The sequence below is a fragment of the Sturnus vulgaris genome, chromosome 1 (assembly GCF_052056855.1).
Source record: "Sturnus vulgaris isolate bStuVul1 chromosome 1, bStuVul1.hap1, whole genome shotgun sequence".
Taxonomy (NCBI): domain Eukaryota; kingdom Metazoa; phylum Chordata; class Aves; order Passeriformes; family Sturnidae; genus Sturnus; species Sturnus vulgaris.
The window spans coordinates 42,514,060-42,531,862 of NC_142243.1; the positions used below are offsets into that span (position 1 = coordinate 42,514,060).

The following is a 17,803-nucleotide window of genomic DNA, read 5'->3' on the forward strand; positions in this document are numbered from 1 at the left end:
GTTTGAGGTACAGGAATGGGAAGCAGGACTTTAGGAATGTGAGTATCAAAACCCAGTGCTCTGAAGCATTTGAAACTGAGCAGGCAGGCAAAGGACACTGAAAATGGATGTTAATGAAAATAGGAGTGATGAGTCTGTGCCCCTTGATGCTCACATCAGGATAGCAGCTCCACACCTTTGGTTAGTAGAGTGCAGAGACGACAGAAAATTAAGTAACTGTCTTTCCTCACCTAGAGCTCAGCATGAGCAGGGATTTCAGAACCGTGTCTGCACTGATATTTCTGGGAGAGGAACAGCTGGTGCAAAGGAAGTAGTTAAAAGGAGGGCTGTAGTGCAGACAGACTTGCATTATTTTGAGCAACGTTGCTTCATTCTCTAAGTAAGGGTAGAGCATATGGTAACAGAAAACTTGTCATCCTTTTTGTCTTACCATGTTATGCTTCCTGTAAGTCCAAGTGAGAACTGAAAAGAGAGCTCTGACACGTACCCCAAGCTTAGCACTGCAGAGTAGTGCCTGCCTCTGTGCAGCACATCTAGCAGTGCATACCTGACTGGGGATTTGCTGTCCCCATCTGGCTGCATATACATCATGCTGCAGAAGAATGTGCTTGTGCTGTCACCTCCTCATGAAGCCTGACTCTCACCTCAGGACTTGCCAACTTCAAAACAGCCGAGTCTGGTTTATTTTCCCACCAATAATTCAGCCAAGAGATAATAGGTCATAAGAAACAAACAAGTGATCAGGGCACGTGGGCTGGTCAAAGCAAGTTTCACTGGGATGCCTGGAGAGGACTGGAATTGCAAGAAGTCCCGTCTGGCATGCTTTACAGCTATGGTTGCCAACATTTCTGTTTATGGGCCTTGATTTTTTCCAAGCATGCACAATTTGCATTTTTGGATAACAAGCTTCCCTCATTTAACTTCTCAAGAGTCCAGGAAATGCACAGGTACGCCTCACTCCATTCCTCTCCCGCCTGTGATCCACAGACCTTTCATTGAAAACCAGAGCATAGTACAGACCACAAAGTTCTCCAAGACTGCAGTGCAGTGTTTTAAGTGCAGGTGTTGTCATGCTGCTGAAGCTCGACTTGAATTTTTAAAAACATTTATTGGCAGGTTACAAAACACAAATAATGCGAGTAAAACCCTTTCAAACTGCTCAGGCAAAGTATCTCCTTGAGACAATACTGATGAGATTATATTGCCAAAAATCCTTCAAGCTACATATTGAGAAATAAGAAAATTAATGGAAAGAATATCCCTAAAACGCATAGTTCAATTTATAGCCAGACTAGCAACAGAGGGACACGGGGGCTTCAATCTCACTGGAAATACAGGTGGGAAGAGGATGGAGTCCTTCAGACCAAAGGATCATCTTTGCCCTCTTGTGGACAACCTTCCCTCCTGCAGCTTCTCGGCAGGTTCCTGTGCAGGCGGCAGCAACAATGCAAAATACATTTCTGCTCTTCCCTGTGCTTCCTTGCACAGGCTAAGAATAGCCATTCCGAATCCAAGGGACAGCCACACCCAAAGCCCAGCCAAGCGGTGACCCTTGCTTGGCTCCTGCAGGACAGCAGCTGTGTGAGAGAGCAGGTGGCTGGATCTGCTCCTCGCTGTACGGAGAAAAGCCATCCCAAAGCAAGGAAACACATCTGTGCCTTGACGGACGGATGGACAGACAGAGTGAGCAGGTGTTGCCTGTGCACTCACAAAGGAAAGCTGCATGCTACGAGCCCATATTTTGCCCTGCTGCACTACATTCTGGTCATTTACAATGAACCAACTTGGATTACACTCCTGAGAAGGGGGTTGTCACGATTATAGCAATAACATGACTTAAACTGTACAGTCATGCTCCAAATTATTAAATCTAGTATTTCTGAGTTATTTTCTTATGGTGTAAAATCCACCACTGACGTACCTTTCTAATACAGCATTTTGCCTTGATTGTTTTCCTGCATCTAGGTAATTTAAAGCATTTGAGACCTTTTTCCCTTTTGATTCCTTATGATTACACTCATCTCTGGCAACTTCATCAAAGAGACAATTTCATCTTTAAAATTATTTCATCTTTTCGTGTTACAAAATAAAGAAAAGCATACTGTGGCATTCCAGTTTCTATGCCAACAATGTGTACAAGATGACCACAGGATAATAAGTAATCTCTAGGACTATGAGACAAAAAAGTGCTCCCCTGTCAAAAAGCAAAACATGCAGGTTTGATTCCTTTTCCTCACCCTCACTGCTGACAATCAGCCAAACGATTTTTTAAAGATCAAGCGACTCTCCCTCAACCGAGGAAGTCAGTGACCTGCATTTTTCTACACCAGAATAAATTATTTGCTCTCAACACATTTGCTAGGTTGTGCTCCTTCCTTTAGCAAGTCTGCTCCTTTATTTTTTTCAGTTCCAGGCAATCAAGACCACGGGAAGCAGCACCTGGATTATGCTCCTCACAGTAATTTATCATATGTAAAGGCTACTGCAAACTACTTTGGCTGGGCCCTGTGGTCAGGAGCAATACTAACCTTATCAGATCTTTTTTCCTGGGAACTTCCAGTGAGAATATGCAGCCAGTTGGACCCTCTTCTCCAAGAACAGGCAAACACAATGCAAGCTCTTTCCTCCAAACCAGGAACAAAGAATGATGTTATTTCCTATGGCTGGCTTTGTGAGAACTGCATAGCAGCACCAAATCATAGCAAAAACAAGAAACATTTATTTACCAAACCTTTATTTTAAAAAATGATTACAAAATATTTTATAAAGTTCCTTAGATCAAGAAAATGTAACACATTAAAAAAGATCACAGGTTTAGAATGATAAAAAATATTTAGGCGTTTAAAAATTATTTAGATGGAAAGTCAAGGCAACACTGGAAACAAAACTATAAAATTATTACTTTATATATAATTAATGTATTATCACCCTGCTTTAATAATAATTAAAAATCACTTAAATTCTTAATGGTATTAAAAGTGATATATAGCTCTGTCCAGCATAAAATTTAATATCCAAAGAGCTGCTTATGTTTACAGCAATAGATTAAAAAAGATATGAATTTCCATCTTAAAGGCACTATCAGCATCTTGATTGGCTGCAATTTTATAGAACCTTTGAAAAATTTACTAAGAATTTCCCCTCTCTGTAGAAAGCTTGGTATTTTATTGCACAAATTTGAACAAGGATCACCAAGACAGCCATTATGCAAAAACATCTTGTGCTGAACTCTGAGAATTGCATGAGATTGCTCACTGCTCTTTCAGGTTGGAAGGTGCAAAGGTAGAACTCACCTGTAACAGACCCTTCCCTGCTCTTCTGAAGCACAGGATACAGACAGTAAGGCACAATTCCTTCCCATACTCAGAACCAAAGGGCACCAGTACCACTGTGATTTTAATGTGGGCTAAACACCAAACACAAAAATTAACATTGACAATCTACACAATGCCCAGTACAGATCTTCAGAGCAGAAGCTCACAGCCAGACAAATCCTCACATATCCTGAAAAATCCTCTCCACCGATTCTCAAGGCACTGCAAAACAGCCTTGGAAGTGGCTGCAGAGCCTTTAAGGCTGCAGAGCCTTAAGCTTGACAGGTTCAGCTGGAAAACACCAAAGCTGAGTGTCCGAGCAGGGCTCCAACACCACTGCCAAGCACTGTGGTGAAGAATGGAGGAGACAGTCCCCAGATAGATGTACTGGGCCAGCTACTTCTTTCCAACAGGCTTTACTACTAGTTATGATGTACAGAGACATTCACTTTGCCAACAGAAGAAATTTGAGGCAGTTGTATCTAACAGCACTTCTGCCAGAGCTCCCATCACTCTCCTGAACAATCCCTAATCCACTTAAGCGAAAATCAACCACCTTAATGGAAGCAATTTAAATAGGTGGTTTAAATAGGGTTGGCTGATTTCATCAGAAGCAGGCTGGGAAACAAGCAAAGGGCTTTGCTGACAGAGCACGAGGGATAAGAGACATCCAGCCATACACACAGAGCTCCTGCAGAACCAGACATTTAATCCAATTCCAAGAGCATTCTCTAGGATCAGTCTAATTAAGAAACAGACATTTAAAGCCAGCACCTGACACTAGAGGCATCAAAGGGGCATGTCAAGACTGCTCAGTCACTGCAGCAAGGAAGCCTCTCCCCCATGTAGACTGGGAGGGCAGAGGAGCTAGGAGTGATAAGGAAAGCTAGGATATAGGAAGCTAATAAAACAGTTAAAAAAATAACCTCACAGAAACAGAAAACAGGGCACACACATGCAAATCTGCTTCTCAACTATTTTAAAACAGAGCAAAAACACCTTATAAGGTGCAAGGATTAACAGCACCATCATGCATGTTAGCCAACAATTGGTTTGGAAGCAACATTTTAGACAACTGCCTTAAACCTATAATCATTATGTGACTTGCTCCTAGTATTTAACTCGTACGTGACAGACTATTGCCAGGTAAACTGCCAAGGCCGGGAGATGACTTTACAAATCCCTTTCTGTATCTCCAGAAACAGACATCAGTAACACATCACTTAGGTGGGGAAAAGCCTATAGAAAAAGCAATCAAAATCCAGACCTCAATTAACTTATCTTCAGGCTGAGAAAAATAACAGGAAAAATTACCTCAAGATAAAAGTCCATTCACGGTGCTGCATTGCTTAATAAATACTTAGTAGCACAGTGTTGCTCTTACACTATATTTACAGCTACCAATTACAGATGAAGATTTAAAGACTACAGACATTTTGGTGTGGAAAAAAATTCAGTAGGACTCTGGGCAATAAAAAGAAACCAAAACAAGACTGTTGGAATGTTACTTATATGGGCACAGTCCCCCAGAATAAGACACTGCAGATCATAGAGGAGATATTTCTCAGTACGGGTATTTTGTATCACCAGTAACACCGCTTGTAAACCAAACATCTCTAATCTACCCAGTTATCAGAGACAGCTACAGCAAGTGCTGACTGAAATTGAGTTTTAGTGCAGACACAAATAAATACAAGACAAAAAAAAAAAAAAAAAAAGAAAAAGCCAGTCCAAAGAGCATTTCTTCTTTACAACACAGAAAATTCTATGAAGTAAAGTATCTCTTCTATGCATAGCTCTAAAACGAAGCTATGGCTTTAACTTGGTGCTTCACACCACCTAGCAAAATTTTACATCCTCCAAGCAAAGTGTAGTGTTAGGCTTAAGACTCAGGCCAAAGAGAGAGAGAACATCACAAACTCACACTCATCAGAAAGTGGCAATGGAAAAAAAAACCCAACTTTGACTTGCTATTACCCTCATTTGTCTTAAAACAGCTTCCTCTTCCTTTCCCAAATACAGGTCAGACAGTTTCTGGAGGGCTTGTTCTCAATGCTGCCACAACATTTTACGGGACGGGAACATGCCAAATTGGGACATCTATGAAATGCAGTTATCACCTGGGAGACACGGCAAATGTCTTAAGCACTCAGACAAGAACTGTTTTTGCATAATCAGCTTTTTCTCATTTGCTGTGGTATTTTGGAACACCTCCTGGCTTACAGTAATTTTCTCTGCTTTTGAAAGCTTTCCTCTTAAGAGAGGCGTAGCAGTCTTGCTTTTACCTCAGACATCAGAAAAATGCTTTTTCAGCACTTCATTTCTTTTACAGCCATCAACATCTGGTCTGACACATCCATCACTTGTCTGATACATGTCCCATCAGTACTGTTCCTTGCAGTCCTACAGACTGTTGCTTGCAAAACAAATCAAGGGGACAAGTGCTTATTTACCTGTTTGCCAACTGAGCTAGTCAGGAGCAAGGAGTCTCAAGCTACTGCCATGTTTATAAACACAGAAAATGGTAAGGTTCAAAACCATTCTGGCAAAACTTAATATTATCTATACATAAACAAGCTGCATATGGTATTAACCTTGCAAGTAATATTTACCAGGGTAGAACCAACGTGCTGTAAGGTTTTTCCCGTTGATATTCAGATTGTTACTTCTGGGGTTGCTTCATGTAAATATTTATTCTTTATCTCACTCCTCTCACTGCTGGCTTTTCAAGTTTCTTCCTGCAACTGTTACAGCTTTCAAAACCACCTGAAAGAAGATTCTGGCATACAAGTCCAAACTCTGACAATCATGGAGTGCAAAACTGTCTCCTTAATATACCATTTACATTACCTTCCCCATAAGCTCCCTACCGTCACTATATCATTAAACTGATCTCCACAGACAGAACTGAGACATAGGAGTAGCAAAAACAACCCAAAACACCTTATTTAAGCATAAATATTCCCATAATATTCCAGTTAAGTATCCCTTTTACATTCAGTTTGACCAGGAAGTACAAAAATAAATTCTGCTGTGCTAATTTATAGCTCACAACAGAAACATCTGGTCCATTTAACCAGGAAATAACTTTAGGTTATAGCTAGGAATTTATGCCTCAGACATTAACCTTTATTAGCCATCTCTGTCAAAATCAAATCAGCACACTGCTGTCCTGAAGTGATTCTGTTTAGACCCAAAGTTTTTTAGTGCCTGTCATCCCAACAGGTGGCAGGACCAGTTTCCTTAGAACATGATGCTCCAGATGCCATTACCTGACCCAAGAATCCATAAAAATTTGTGATGAGCAATGTGTACAAAATCAATTAGAACAAAGAAACAGAAGTGGTTACCTACAGTGCACTGAAAGTTAATTTTAGTTTGCTCCAATTAAAAAAAAAAAAAAAAAGATAAAAAATGAAAATTTCAGGAAGTTAGCTTCATTTATTCAATGGCTGATTTTCTGTGGTCCTCCGAGTGTTACCAGGATTTTCAGAGCGTTCACTGATGAGTTTTTGTTTTCGCTTGAGAAAGAGCTCTATACCAAATTCAGCTACAAATGCAAAAGTTGCAAAAAATCCAAATACCTGTGAAAGTGACAGAAATAGGTGATTTTAAAATGCATAAACAGTAATAGTATCCAACTATTGGATACTATCTAACGTTGTTTGGAAAGATTTGCTGTACCATTTTATATACATTAATAACGTTTATATATTAAGATTAGAGTCCTCCTTAAATCGATAGTTCAATTTAAATTAGACAGATCAGAAATCATAATTCTAGCACATTCATTGCTGAAGTTTTTTTTTACAGTTTTCATTCTTTTAATCAAGTGTGGACCTTCTACTGTGTTCTAATCAACCTTTAATAGTAAAAGTATATTAGTTTCATTGCCAAAATCAGCTATTAAAATAGCATAGCATATAGCAGACTATCTATCCAAGAGAAAGCTGCTGATTAATGAGAGTAAATGAAGAAGAATAGCATCTGCAAGGTGAAGGAAGAGAAGATCTGCAGAGCCTGGGTCAGCAAGGGAGAATGAAATGACATTTTGTGAACATCATTTCATTACTAGTCATGGCAAGATGAGAAATGGGAAAGAGAAGGCAGCTTTTTTCAAATAAGGCAAGAAACATATGCATTATTCTAACTCTACCTAAATTTTACACAACTGGTTTGGCCCAAAGTAATTTGACATTAATAAGTATTAAATCACAGTAGTTTTTACTTTTCCTACACCAGAAAAAAAAGCAAAGGTGAAACTTGATTTATGCTCAAACTACTAGGTCTAAATATATCTACACCATGTAAGATGACTATACCAAAAGTGTGTATCTCTAATAGCTGATGCTGCCCATGGAAGGGAATTATCTTGCTTTCACTTCCAAATAATTTTTTCTCGTTCAAGAATTTGATCTTTTAAACTCATATGTTCACAATTCCAAGCTTACTCAAAAGAAGTACTCAAATGACTAGGGAATTATGACATCTACAGCATCCCAAAAGTCCCTTCAGTGCCTTGCCCTGAGCCTCCTCAGTGTTCCCTGGGAGAAAAATGCCCAGTTGTTCTACTATTTCTGTCATTGAGGAAGCTGCTGCTCTTATTGCAGCAAGTCAGTGTTGTCCACATGTGCTCTGTAAAAGCAAAAGACAGGATTTCTTGATGTCTTTGTGAGGGGGTGACATTATGAAAGGACAATTGAGGAAAAACAGAAATTTCAGAAGTAGGATATCAAAGAACTGGGCAAGCTTCAAGAGATGACAATGTTGAACAGCAGAGATGACAGGAAATAATACAAATTTGAGGCAGCAGGGAAAAGGTGGGGAGCTGCAAGTGCACACAGAGCTTTCCAGTAATCCTGAGGAATGCCAGCTCTTTGGATTTCCTATGGTAAGATTCTGGAAGGTCTGAAATAGCTAATTCCTCCTAAAACATCACAATGCACTGAGTTCTATTCCCTGCCCAGTTTCTTCTCTGCAAATTGAGTGAAGTTTAAAGGGCAGAGAAATTAACATACCAGATAAATACAAAGTAAATCTTGCCATTTTAAGACTTACACATGCAGCACTTTCAACAGCAGAGCCAGAGCACGTTGCAGAAAATACTATTGATGCTAGCAGAAACGAGGCACCTATGACTGGCACAGCCCAAAAATTCTGCAAATATATATTAAAAAATATATGCAATTTAATTGGTTAAATAGGTTACCTAAAAAGAACAAACATCATAACAACAGCTGAATTAAATTGCCTGTGAATTCGTTTTGATTTTTGATGCTAATAGAAGCTTCAGAAAATACATTTTACAACTACATTCCAAATGACATTCAACATTATCAGCTATTTAAACAGCATTATCAGCTATTTAAAGGAGTCTGCCCAGTTTTTGTATTTTTTAAGTATTTAATTTCACCTAACGTTTCTTCACAATCAAATTTAAGCTCAGGACAACCATGGTGGCTTTATTCCTTACGTGAAACATTTGGGAAATTAGAACACTGTACTTAGATGTGCTCATTCAAACCTTTTACTACACTCCCTTATCTGTACCCTCACATAAAGACCCTACTGTTTGCTCTGAAGGCAAATAGGAAGGGACATTTGTGAGATGGAATAATGTTCCTACTAACTCAACAGAGCTACTTTCTTGCACTGCTGGATCTTCTGAAGTATAAAGCCATAAACTGTAATGAGTTACGATTATTGCCAAAAAGGAGGTACTCTACACCCAGTAGGAAAACAGAGAAGGTAAACTGATAAATTGCAAGCATCAGGCTAGCAGTAAACTGTATTCCATATACATACATACACGTGATGGCTATGCTGTAGTATTAGTAGCATTAATGTGGAAAGACTTTTCCACACAAGTCCTAAGATCCTGCAGGTAGCCAACTTTGAAAAAGATGTCAATATAAACTGTCCAAGTTGGCTCATATAAGATAATTTAATCTACCTTTTACATGGAGAAGAAAATGAGATTCATTTTGCATTAGTCTTTTTACTCCACAGCAGACTTTATGCACCTAGAATAAATGGTTTGCTTAAAACCAAAAAGTTTTCTTACCATTTTCTGCACTTTATCTTCCCCCAGTGATTTATATAAATCAGTGCAATACACACACAGAATCAGGAGGCTCAAAAGAAAGGCACTGCAACTTATGAATTCAAAGAAGTAAAGTCCACCACAAAAGCTGCAATCGTCCACAATTTCTTCACAAACAACGGCCACTAAAGAGAAAATCTGCAAACAAATAACATGCTTGAGCTGGATTAAATTTTTAACATCTTCAACAAACAGACATCTCTGATAAGAAGATTAATAAAGCTAGAAGTGACAAAAATTCTCAATCTACAAAGAGTTTAGTGAAGTTCTGCACTATTTTCTTACAGACAGAAATAATTATACAATGACATGGTTCACACTTGGCTGTTAAAGGTGGTTGATAAAAAATACACTCAGGTAAACTGAACACAGAGGCAAACAGAGGCTTCTTGATTAGAAAGACAAGATTCCTGTTTTGTGGTTTTGTGCAACTTCCAGTTAGAAGCAGACGAGGCAGTGTGGAGAACACGTCCTGCAAAAATGCTACTGCTTACTACATGCAGCTGCACTCAGTTCTGAATGTATTTGGGTGCAGGGCAGTGGGGGAAACTGGACAGCACTGACACATTCAGCTATCTCCCTGCAAGTTCACAGCTGATGTTACCTCACTTGATGGAACTTCACAGAAAGTCCACGAACCCGACATTCACATGCTTGTGACCCAGTAATGACGGAAGCTCAACTGTTCTTGTAGGAACCAAAACCTCAGACTATGTTCAAGCTAGGTTGGACAATGTTTAATCTACGCAGAGGTTTATCTTCATCTTCCTGCCACAGTGTCTTTTGAGAAAAGAACGTGACTTAGTTCCTGTACAGTCACCATATCCCTGCTCCTGGATTTTCTACTAGTTTATTGTACCAGAAAGAATATTTCTTTATTCAACTGTTGACTTATTTTGGCGACTTCATGCTAATTTCCTTCACCCCATAAACTTGGCATAGCGTTATAGAGCCCCATAGTAAGGAGTTCACCAAATTAAAACAAAGCCAGGAGTAAGAATCAGACTGGGTCATAAAACTGAGACTGATATGAGAATAACAATCATATTTTTAGTAAGAGTATGTGGGCAATGAAGAGGATGATAATTCTTTGTTTAAAAAAAATCTAAATTTAAGATTCAGAATTGTTCTTGGAAAATAACCACTAGTCTTCAATTTCAGTTTTCTCACAGTAAAAACAAGAACAATTTAGCAATAGGAAGCGTAAATTCCCCTAAGTCAGGTCTCAGAAGAGCACTTCAGAGAATCGTGTTTTGGAAATGCAACAATATAAAGTAAACAGGAGCTCAGAAAGGGGACAAATGGGAGCTGGGTAACTTCAGTATTACTATCAGGCCTCCACATGCTTCCTTTCTCTCCCACAGTGGCTGGCAACACAAACTTCTCAGCAGCCCTTGCACCTAAACCAATAAACTACAATGTCAGTCCAGGAACGTTTTAAACTCTGACTTCCCAGTTTTTATGGTTTGGGTTTTTGTTATTTTTTTCATTTCTAAACATGTGCTTATAGCTGCATCCAATGACTTTCAATTTCACATTTTTCACAGGCTGAGATAGCACTGTACATGAAAATGTCTCTCTTTTTATAAGCACTGGAAACTGAATGCCATCATTTTCACTTGGGCTGAAACAGAACAGAAAGAAAATAAACCTGTCCTTAAAAGAAAGTATATGTCCAGATAACCATAATATGATCCAAATAACTGAAAAAAGCTTCTTCACTGAGTGTACAAACAAGTTGAAAAAATCCCACTCAGTTACAAAAGGTTCAGTGCCAAATAACTGAGATTTAGCAAGTAGAATCCTGTGTGGGACTTGTCCAAGTCAATATTCAATTTCTTTATTAATAAAAGTTGAGTAATAAAATAGAGTACATAAATTTAAAAAGAAGTTGGCTTGAAGAACTTTTGAGTAAGTGCTTTGATTAAGTTAATGTATTTATAAGATGCCAGAGAGCTCTGCTTGGGTTTCTTCTTTCAACTTGCTCTTTGATATCACTATCAGGAAAAATGGGGATTCCTCTGTTGTACTACTGCCACAAAAAAAAAATAGTTTTAAACACCAAAAGCATTGTTGGAAAAGCAGTTGTTTTGAAATTATTTTATTTTGTTATTAGTCCTGTCTGTATGTCTTGTCTGTGCACCAGAATTTAAACATCTTCGTCTGTCTCTTACCAGCAAGAAATTATTCATTGACACTGACATTAGGGTTGGAAGTTCCTAAACAAATGTCAATTTTGTAAAGAAGATTTAACAAGTGAATTGCTACAAAAGAATTTAACAAGCGAATTGCTACAGAAATAAAAATGAACTTGCCAACAAGCCTGTGAAGATGCTCGGCAGTGGGCTTCCCAGTACAAAATCTTCTCCTTCAGATAGGTGCACATATTAATTCCCTATTAAGTCTGCACAATTTGGGCTACTACAGAACATGAACAGCTCAAAAGGAGGTGATTTTTAAGCCTGAATTACAATTTTCCTTTCCAGCTAGGGAATTTTGACTAAAGTTAAATAATAGTTGATGGCAACTTGTCGTGATTTAAGTAATAATTAGTTTCTACCTCAGTCTTGGCACAATACACACTGTGCCATTTACCTTTGTGCAGAATTTGAACCAGTCGTGGACTAACTAAAACACCCCACCTATTAAAAAAACAAAACTAAATAAAACAACAGCATCCTAGAAACCTATGCAATAACATACCTCCCAGCATGCTTTTGGCACTCACATTTGTGACTTTTGGCAGTCACATTTTCCTTGTTTCATTTACTCAAAAGAACTGGCTAAGGTTATAGTGTATGACGTTATTCATCTGAAGAAAAGTATTTCTTAGGTCTAGAAGCCAGTTTTTTGCAGGTGATTTCAGAGTATTTTATAAAAAACCTTTGATCACCTCTACAATGAGCAGAGCTCACTTTCTGATTGCAACACCCTGTTTAGCAGTCCACACAAGCAATTATCAGGGCACAAACCCAGTAACAACCACTACTGTAACACAAGGCCAATATATGTTAATGACCTGGCATTTCCAAAAATCAACACTTTCCCAGAATGGGAACCTTCTTGCTGCAGAGACTGAGGCTTCCATCTTCAGGACTTTCTGGGGCTTGTTTAAAGTGTTTTGACTGAGACCTCAAGACCTGTGCATTTTGACAAAGGTCACAAAAAATGAGGGAAAAATGTTGGAAATTAAGAGGGTGAACAACTATAACTCCATTTTCTTTTTCCTCTCACTGACAAATGGGTGCAGGCCATAAACTGCTACTTATTTAAGAACATGTCAAGCAGCTATTCATCCTGTTTAGGATAATGATTATTCTTCTTTTTTTTCTACTTAGAAAGCACTTTAAATAATTAAACAGTTTAAGGCTTAAGACCCACCATCAATAAATTTGCCTACATAATCACTTATTTTATTTTAATCAATGAACCTGCTTATATAAACATTCTGCTTGTCATGGAACAGAACTCAGCAGATCTTGCTTTAATGATCTCCAGTAGATGAATTAAAAGTTTATGTTCCATTATATTTATTTAAAGCATTCTTGGGTGTGATTTTTTTAAACACTCTTAGAAAACTTGGCAGTGTTACCACTTTATGAATGGTAAAGAGTATTGCATTTCTGGTTGAGGGTTTTGACTGTGTGTGAGATGAAGCTTAAAACCTAAATGTCCTCTTTTCTGCAATGGTGAAGTAATGAGAAAGGGCTGGAAATCACCTACAATTCCCATAAGCATGACACATCTGACTAAAAAGCCACTGTGTTGGCTGCAAAACGCACGCTGACATACATTTGCAGTGAGCTGCCCTTTACCACCATGGGTTTCACTCATTCCCTGCCAGTACATGGAAGTGATGCTCCTCACATCCTTATCAGCAGTCACATCGGTACCTTTTGGAAGAGCCCATCACCAAACAGTGAACAGGACCTTACACCAGGAGCCCAACCACTTGATTCAGGAGTAGCACCATATAATAAAAAAGCCAGCAGAAAATAAGCCTTTTATTTCTTGGTGGGCCCAGGGCTACCTGACATCAAGTGATGTCTCATGCAGTGGGCCACTGTTAGTACAGGTTTCTGGTGCAATTTTTCACAAACCACGGGAGAAATAGGCTCCTTAATTTTAGGATGGACAGCACAGACTGTCAGACTTAGAACGGGCTGCAGGAGCAGCAAGAGAGGAAGGTCTGGAGCTCATGACCCAGCACTGCCTTTCCCAGTTCTACTGCCCTATGGTGAGGTTCAACCAAAGGCTTCTTCCTCCTATTTTCTTCCAGTCCGGGCCCCAGAAGAAAGCCCTAAATGTCCTGTGAGGCTTCCCTCTGATTTAGAGCCAGGGCGGGTGGTGTTTAAGGAGCAGGCAGCTGGACCACGGCGGCTGCAGGACCGAGCCTCGGGCACACGACGCCGGCACCATCCCATGTCCGCACCCACTGCTGCAGCTCGGACGCCAAGAAGGAGCACTCCCACCACTTCCCCACCATAAACCACTTTGAACCTGCATTATAAGGCACCTTTATGCCAGCTTTCCACCTGAGTCTGTACAACTTCAGTCACCCCATATCACGTCCTAAGTCAGGACACCTTCCCGGCGGAGCCAGCCCTTTCCGACCGGCAGAATCCATTCCCTCGAAGCCTGTGCGCGGCCATCTCCCGAGCCTGCGCTGGATCACCCAGGAGTTTAATTTTTAAGCGGCGGGGGACCGTCCTGAAGCCGAAGGTCATCACAACACGCTCGTTTCCATCCCAGAGCGGGGTACCCCCGCCCCGCCGGGCTCAGCCCCGGGATACTCTCGGTCTCTCCCCTCTCCCCGGTCCCGGGCAGTCATCCTGCCAGGGATGCTCCCTCCGCGCCAGGCCCGGCACGTCCCGCACCGCGAGGGGAGGAGGGCACTCACCGCCTGCACCACCTTGACCGGCAGCCGCCATCCCCACAGGCGCCGCAGGGTGAAGCCGAAGGGCCGGCGGCGGGGCGCCTTCACCTCCGGTTCCGTGGTCTTGTTGTAGACGCCGCCGTTCTCCATGGCCGGGCCAGGCCGCCAGCTCTCAGCTGGGAAAAACTGAAAGCAAAAGGGCGGCGGTGGGGCGGGAGCGGGAAGGGCGGGAGGCAGGCCCGGGGTGTGGCGGTTAGCCGGGCCGTTGGTCCCGGCGGGACAAAGGCGCTCCCCCTGGCGGCCGCGGGCGGGAGCGGCCCTGAGGGACGTGAGGGACCGCGGGGCCGCCTCAGGCCCGGTCTGGGCTCAGCTCGCTAACCGGGGCTTGGTAAGTAAGATGTACAAGATTATTCACTTGTCACACGAGATTGCGATATCAGAAAGGGGTTTTAAGGCAAAGCTTTCCCTGCTTACATTCACATAATCAATTAGGTTGGAAAAGCCCTCTGAGATCATCGAGTCCAGCCTGTGACCAAACACCAGCACGTGAACCAGACCATGGCACTGAGTGGCACGTCCAGTGTTGCCTTAAACACCTCCAGGAACAGTGACTCCACCACCTCCCTGGGCAGCCCATTCCAGTGTCTAATTACTCTTTCTGTGAAGAAATTCCTCCTAATATCCAATCTAAACCTCCCCTGGTACCACTTGAGGCTATGTCCTCTTGTCCTGTCATGAGTTGTCTGAGAGAAGATCACGACCCCCACCTGGCTACAACCTCCTCTCAGGCAGTCCTAGAGACCAGTAAGGTCACCCCTGAACCTCCTTTTCTCCAGGCTAAACAACCCCAGCTCCCTTGGCCCCTCCTCACAGGATTCGTGCTCCAGACCCTTCTGCAGCTCTGCTGCCCTTCTCTGGACTCGCTCCAGCACTCCAATGTCCTTCCTGAATGGAGAGCTCAGAACTGGACACAGCACTCGAGGTGTAGCCTCACCACTGCTGAGCTCAGGAGAAGAATCACTGTCTTTGAAGACATTCCTTGTTGTCAATAAGAGAAAAAATTCATATCCCCAAGCCTCTTCTAATATACTTCCACACCTTTGCCCAGATCAGCTTCCAAAAGAAACTGTAGTTTTTGTTGCCTATTAAGAGTAGATTGAACCATTAATATGTAAGCAAAGGTGTGCTGTGTTTGCTTATATACTATTGATGTATTACCCACAGAGCAATTATGGTCCTTCATGGTCAAGTTCAGTTATACTTGTTTAATTTCAAGGAAATGGAAGATTGCAACAGGTTGAAAAAGAGACTTACTTGCTTAATGTTAGCTGTATAGGAGCAGATTCCCTGCTTAGGGAACAGATCAGGCTGTTTGGACACTGCTTCTCTTTGGGAACTGCACAGTGCAGTGGGAGAGTGTGTGCTACAGAGCCCCGTGAGGCTGGGGCTACTTTTAGCTCTGCCAGAACACCCTCTGAACTGGGCAGATGCAGAAGTATGGGCCAGACCAAAGCAGCTGGGCCACGCTCCCTGCTGAGTGTGTACCAGCAGGCCACGTGCCTGACTTCTCCCGGTAAGGAAACACAGTCCAGGGGACTACACAGTGCCCCTAGGCAGGATCATACAGACCTGTCTCTGCCATAAACAATATTTGGCTGCAGGAATTGGCTTGGGAGGTGAAAGAGTAGGACAAGTCCTGTGATTCCCAAGGTGTGGGCGTTTCTGCTAAAACAAATGAGGTATCACCATGGGTGTGCCCTAGCTTCTGCCTGGGATTGGGATAAATTTTACACGGCTCTGTTGGCAGCATCCCAGACTACAGGACTGAGCAGGTAGGTGTAGCCAGGAACATTTGCTGTTACCACTTATAAGTTCCCAGTGTCTTCACTACCTTTTTTCACACTAGTACCCTATAAATTAGATTACATTACAGAGGCTGGCATCTCTCTTCTGAAGAAAATTTCCTTCTCGTTTTCTTTTCTTCCTTGATAATATTTCACAACTGGCTGAATAATTCCAAAGCCACAAAGCATGTGTCTAGGTTATACAGTGGTCTGACAGAGACAGACTTAACTGAGATAGAAGCAGCTGTCAGGTCTTCTAAGGAGCTCAGTAGCATCTAAGGCTATTTTGTAGCCCTTCCCCTTCGAGTCTTTAGAATGCCTTCATGAAGCATTGCTAGATTATGAATACAGATGTTAGTACTGAAGACAACTGTCTTGAGGACAGACTGCTTTTCAAGGAGTCACAGAAACACAAAAGAAGATTAGAAAAGACAAAATAGATGGTGACCTCTTTCCAGTTTCTACTGCCTTTAAGCTGGTTTTCCTGTTCAGGCCCTCTCCAGGAAATACAGATCAATGATGCATGAATGATAAAGGCTGCCTTGCCATTTAAAGTCTAACTTATTGAGGCCAATTTATTTATTTGTTTATAAGAGACTCAGGAAAAGTGAAATGACAGCAAAGCTAGGGACCTGTAAGGTCATGTGACAGAAGGAATGAAAACTGAACAATAGCATAGGAGTTGTTATCTTTAAAATATTTAAAGCACTACATTATGCTGCTCTTCACAGAGATACAGCAGGTTTTCTTCACCTTTTTTATCACACTAACTTTCCAGTACAGTATTTTTCCTTTAAGGAGGGAATTAAAACAACAGTTACTGTAGGTAACAATAGGGTTTAATGCACATAACAGTAACTGGCTGACTGTGATGTGATGGAAATCCCATTCCAGATATACAGCTATTAATTCCTTTTGGTTATGTGCTACACCTGACAGTTTTCCAGAAAAAGAAGTCTTTCTTACCCTGCCACAGCCTCTGCCACAATGGCAGGAACAGAGCTAAAGGCAGGACATGGTGGCAGAGAAGCAACCCCACGGTTAGATGCTGAGCTATGGTAACATCTTCAGTCAGCCAGGCACAGAGAGGGACATCAGAGGAAGCAGATTAGTGGTGAGTGACCTAGTTTTCTCCCTCATTACATCTCCTCCAAGACACCCTCCATAGTGACCAAAAAGCAATACCAATGGAGAAAGCACCCCCGCTAGAGGAGATTGCAGTGTACACAGTATAGCTGTGTGACAGTGTCTGCTTCTTGCCACTACATTGCAATACTTTGAAAACCTGTGAACTGGAGTTCCTTGAAGCAATTGAGTAAATGCCAGCGACTGCAGTAAGGGGCCACAGCTGCATCGCTGTTTTCCTCAAGTGAGCCCCAGTGGCTCTTTGGCACTCTCTATGTGCTGTGTTACAATGTGACACTAAAGCCTGAGTCCCTCACCCTCGGAATTGGCAGCACTGGCCTCACTAATTCATGTTCTCCTTTTCCCATTTTCATAAGTGCAGTTACGGGGTTTTTTGCTTTTCTTGCCAGAAGGCAAGGGAGAAGGAAGTAGAGGAATGGGAAAGCAGCTTGGAAGCCCAAATCACTGAAGGAGACAGACTTAGTTTCATTGGAAGAGTGATGAGGAAGAGGAAGAAGTGTGTGTTACTGCACAATTCAGG

At 41.5% G+C, this 17,803-nt stretch overlaps 1 protein-coding gene across 2 annotated transcripts; it reads right to left on the reverse strand.

The window, feature by feature from the left end:
* Positions 1-1,088: 1,088 nt before the first annotated feature.
* CMTM6 (CKLF like MARVEL transmembrane domain containing 6) lies at positions 1,089-14,482 on the reverse strand. Of its 2 annotated transcripts, XR_015803613.1 has the most exons (5): positions 14,318-14,482; positions 9,379-9,555; positions 8,373-8,471; positions 2,529-6,898; positions 1,089-1,425 (listed from the first exon to the last, which is right to left on the reverse strand). XR_015803613.1 is itself a non-coding variant. In XM_014884072.2 (4 exons), exons 1-4 carry the CDS (start codon positions 14,441-14,443, stop codon positions 6,752-6,754), a joined length of 549 nt encoding a protein of 182 aa, XP_014739558.1. In that variant the 5' UTR covers positions 14,444-14,482; the 3' UTR covers positions 1,089-6,751. The 2 variants fall into 2 exon arrangements, 1 of the variants encoding a protein (XP_014739558.1); XM_014884072.2 differs by having other exon boundaries at positions 1,089-6,898.
* Positions 14,483-17,803: the final 3,321 nt, after the last annotated feature.

Coding starts and splice junctions, on each gene's coding strand:
- CMTM6 (XM_014884072.2), bottom strand. CDS start 14,443: ATGGAGAACGGCGGCGTCTACAACAAGACCACGGAACCGGAGGTGAAG. Junction 9,556..14,317: donor CGGTCAAGGTGGTGCAGGCG/GTGAGTGCCCTC, acceptor ATTTGTTTGCAG/ATTTTCTCTTTAGTGGCCGT. Junction 6,899..8,372: donor CTGTTGAAAGTGCTGCATGT/GTAAGTCTTAAA, acceptor TCACTTTCACAG/GTATTTGGATTTTTTGCAAC.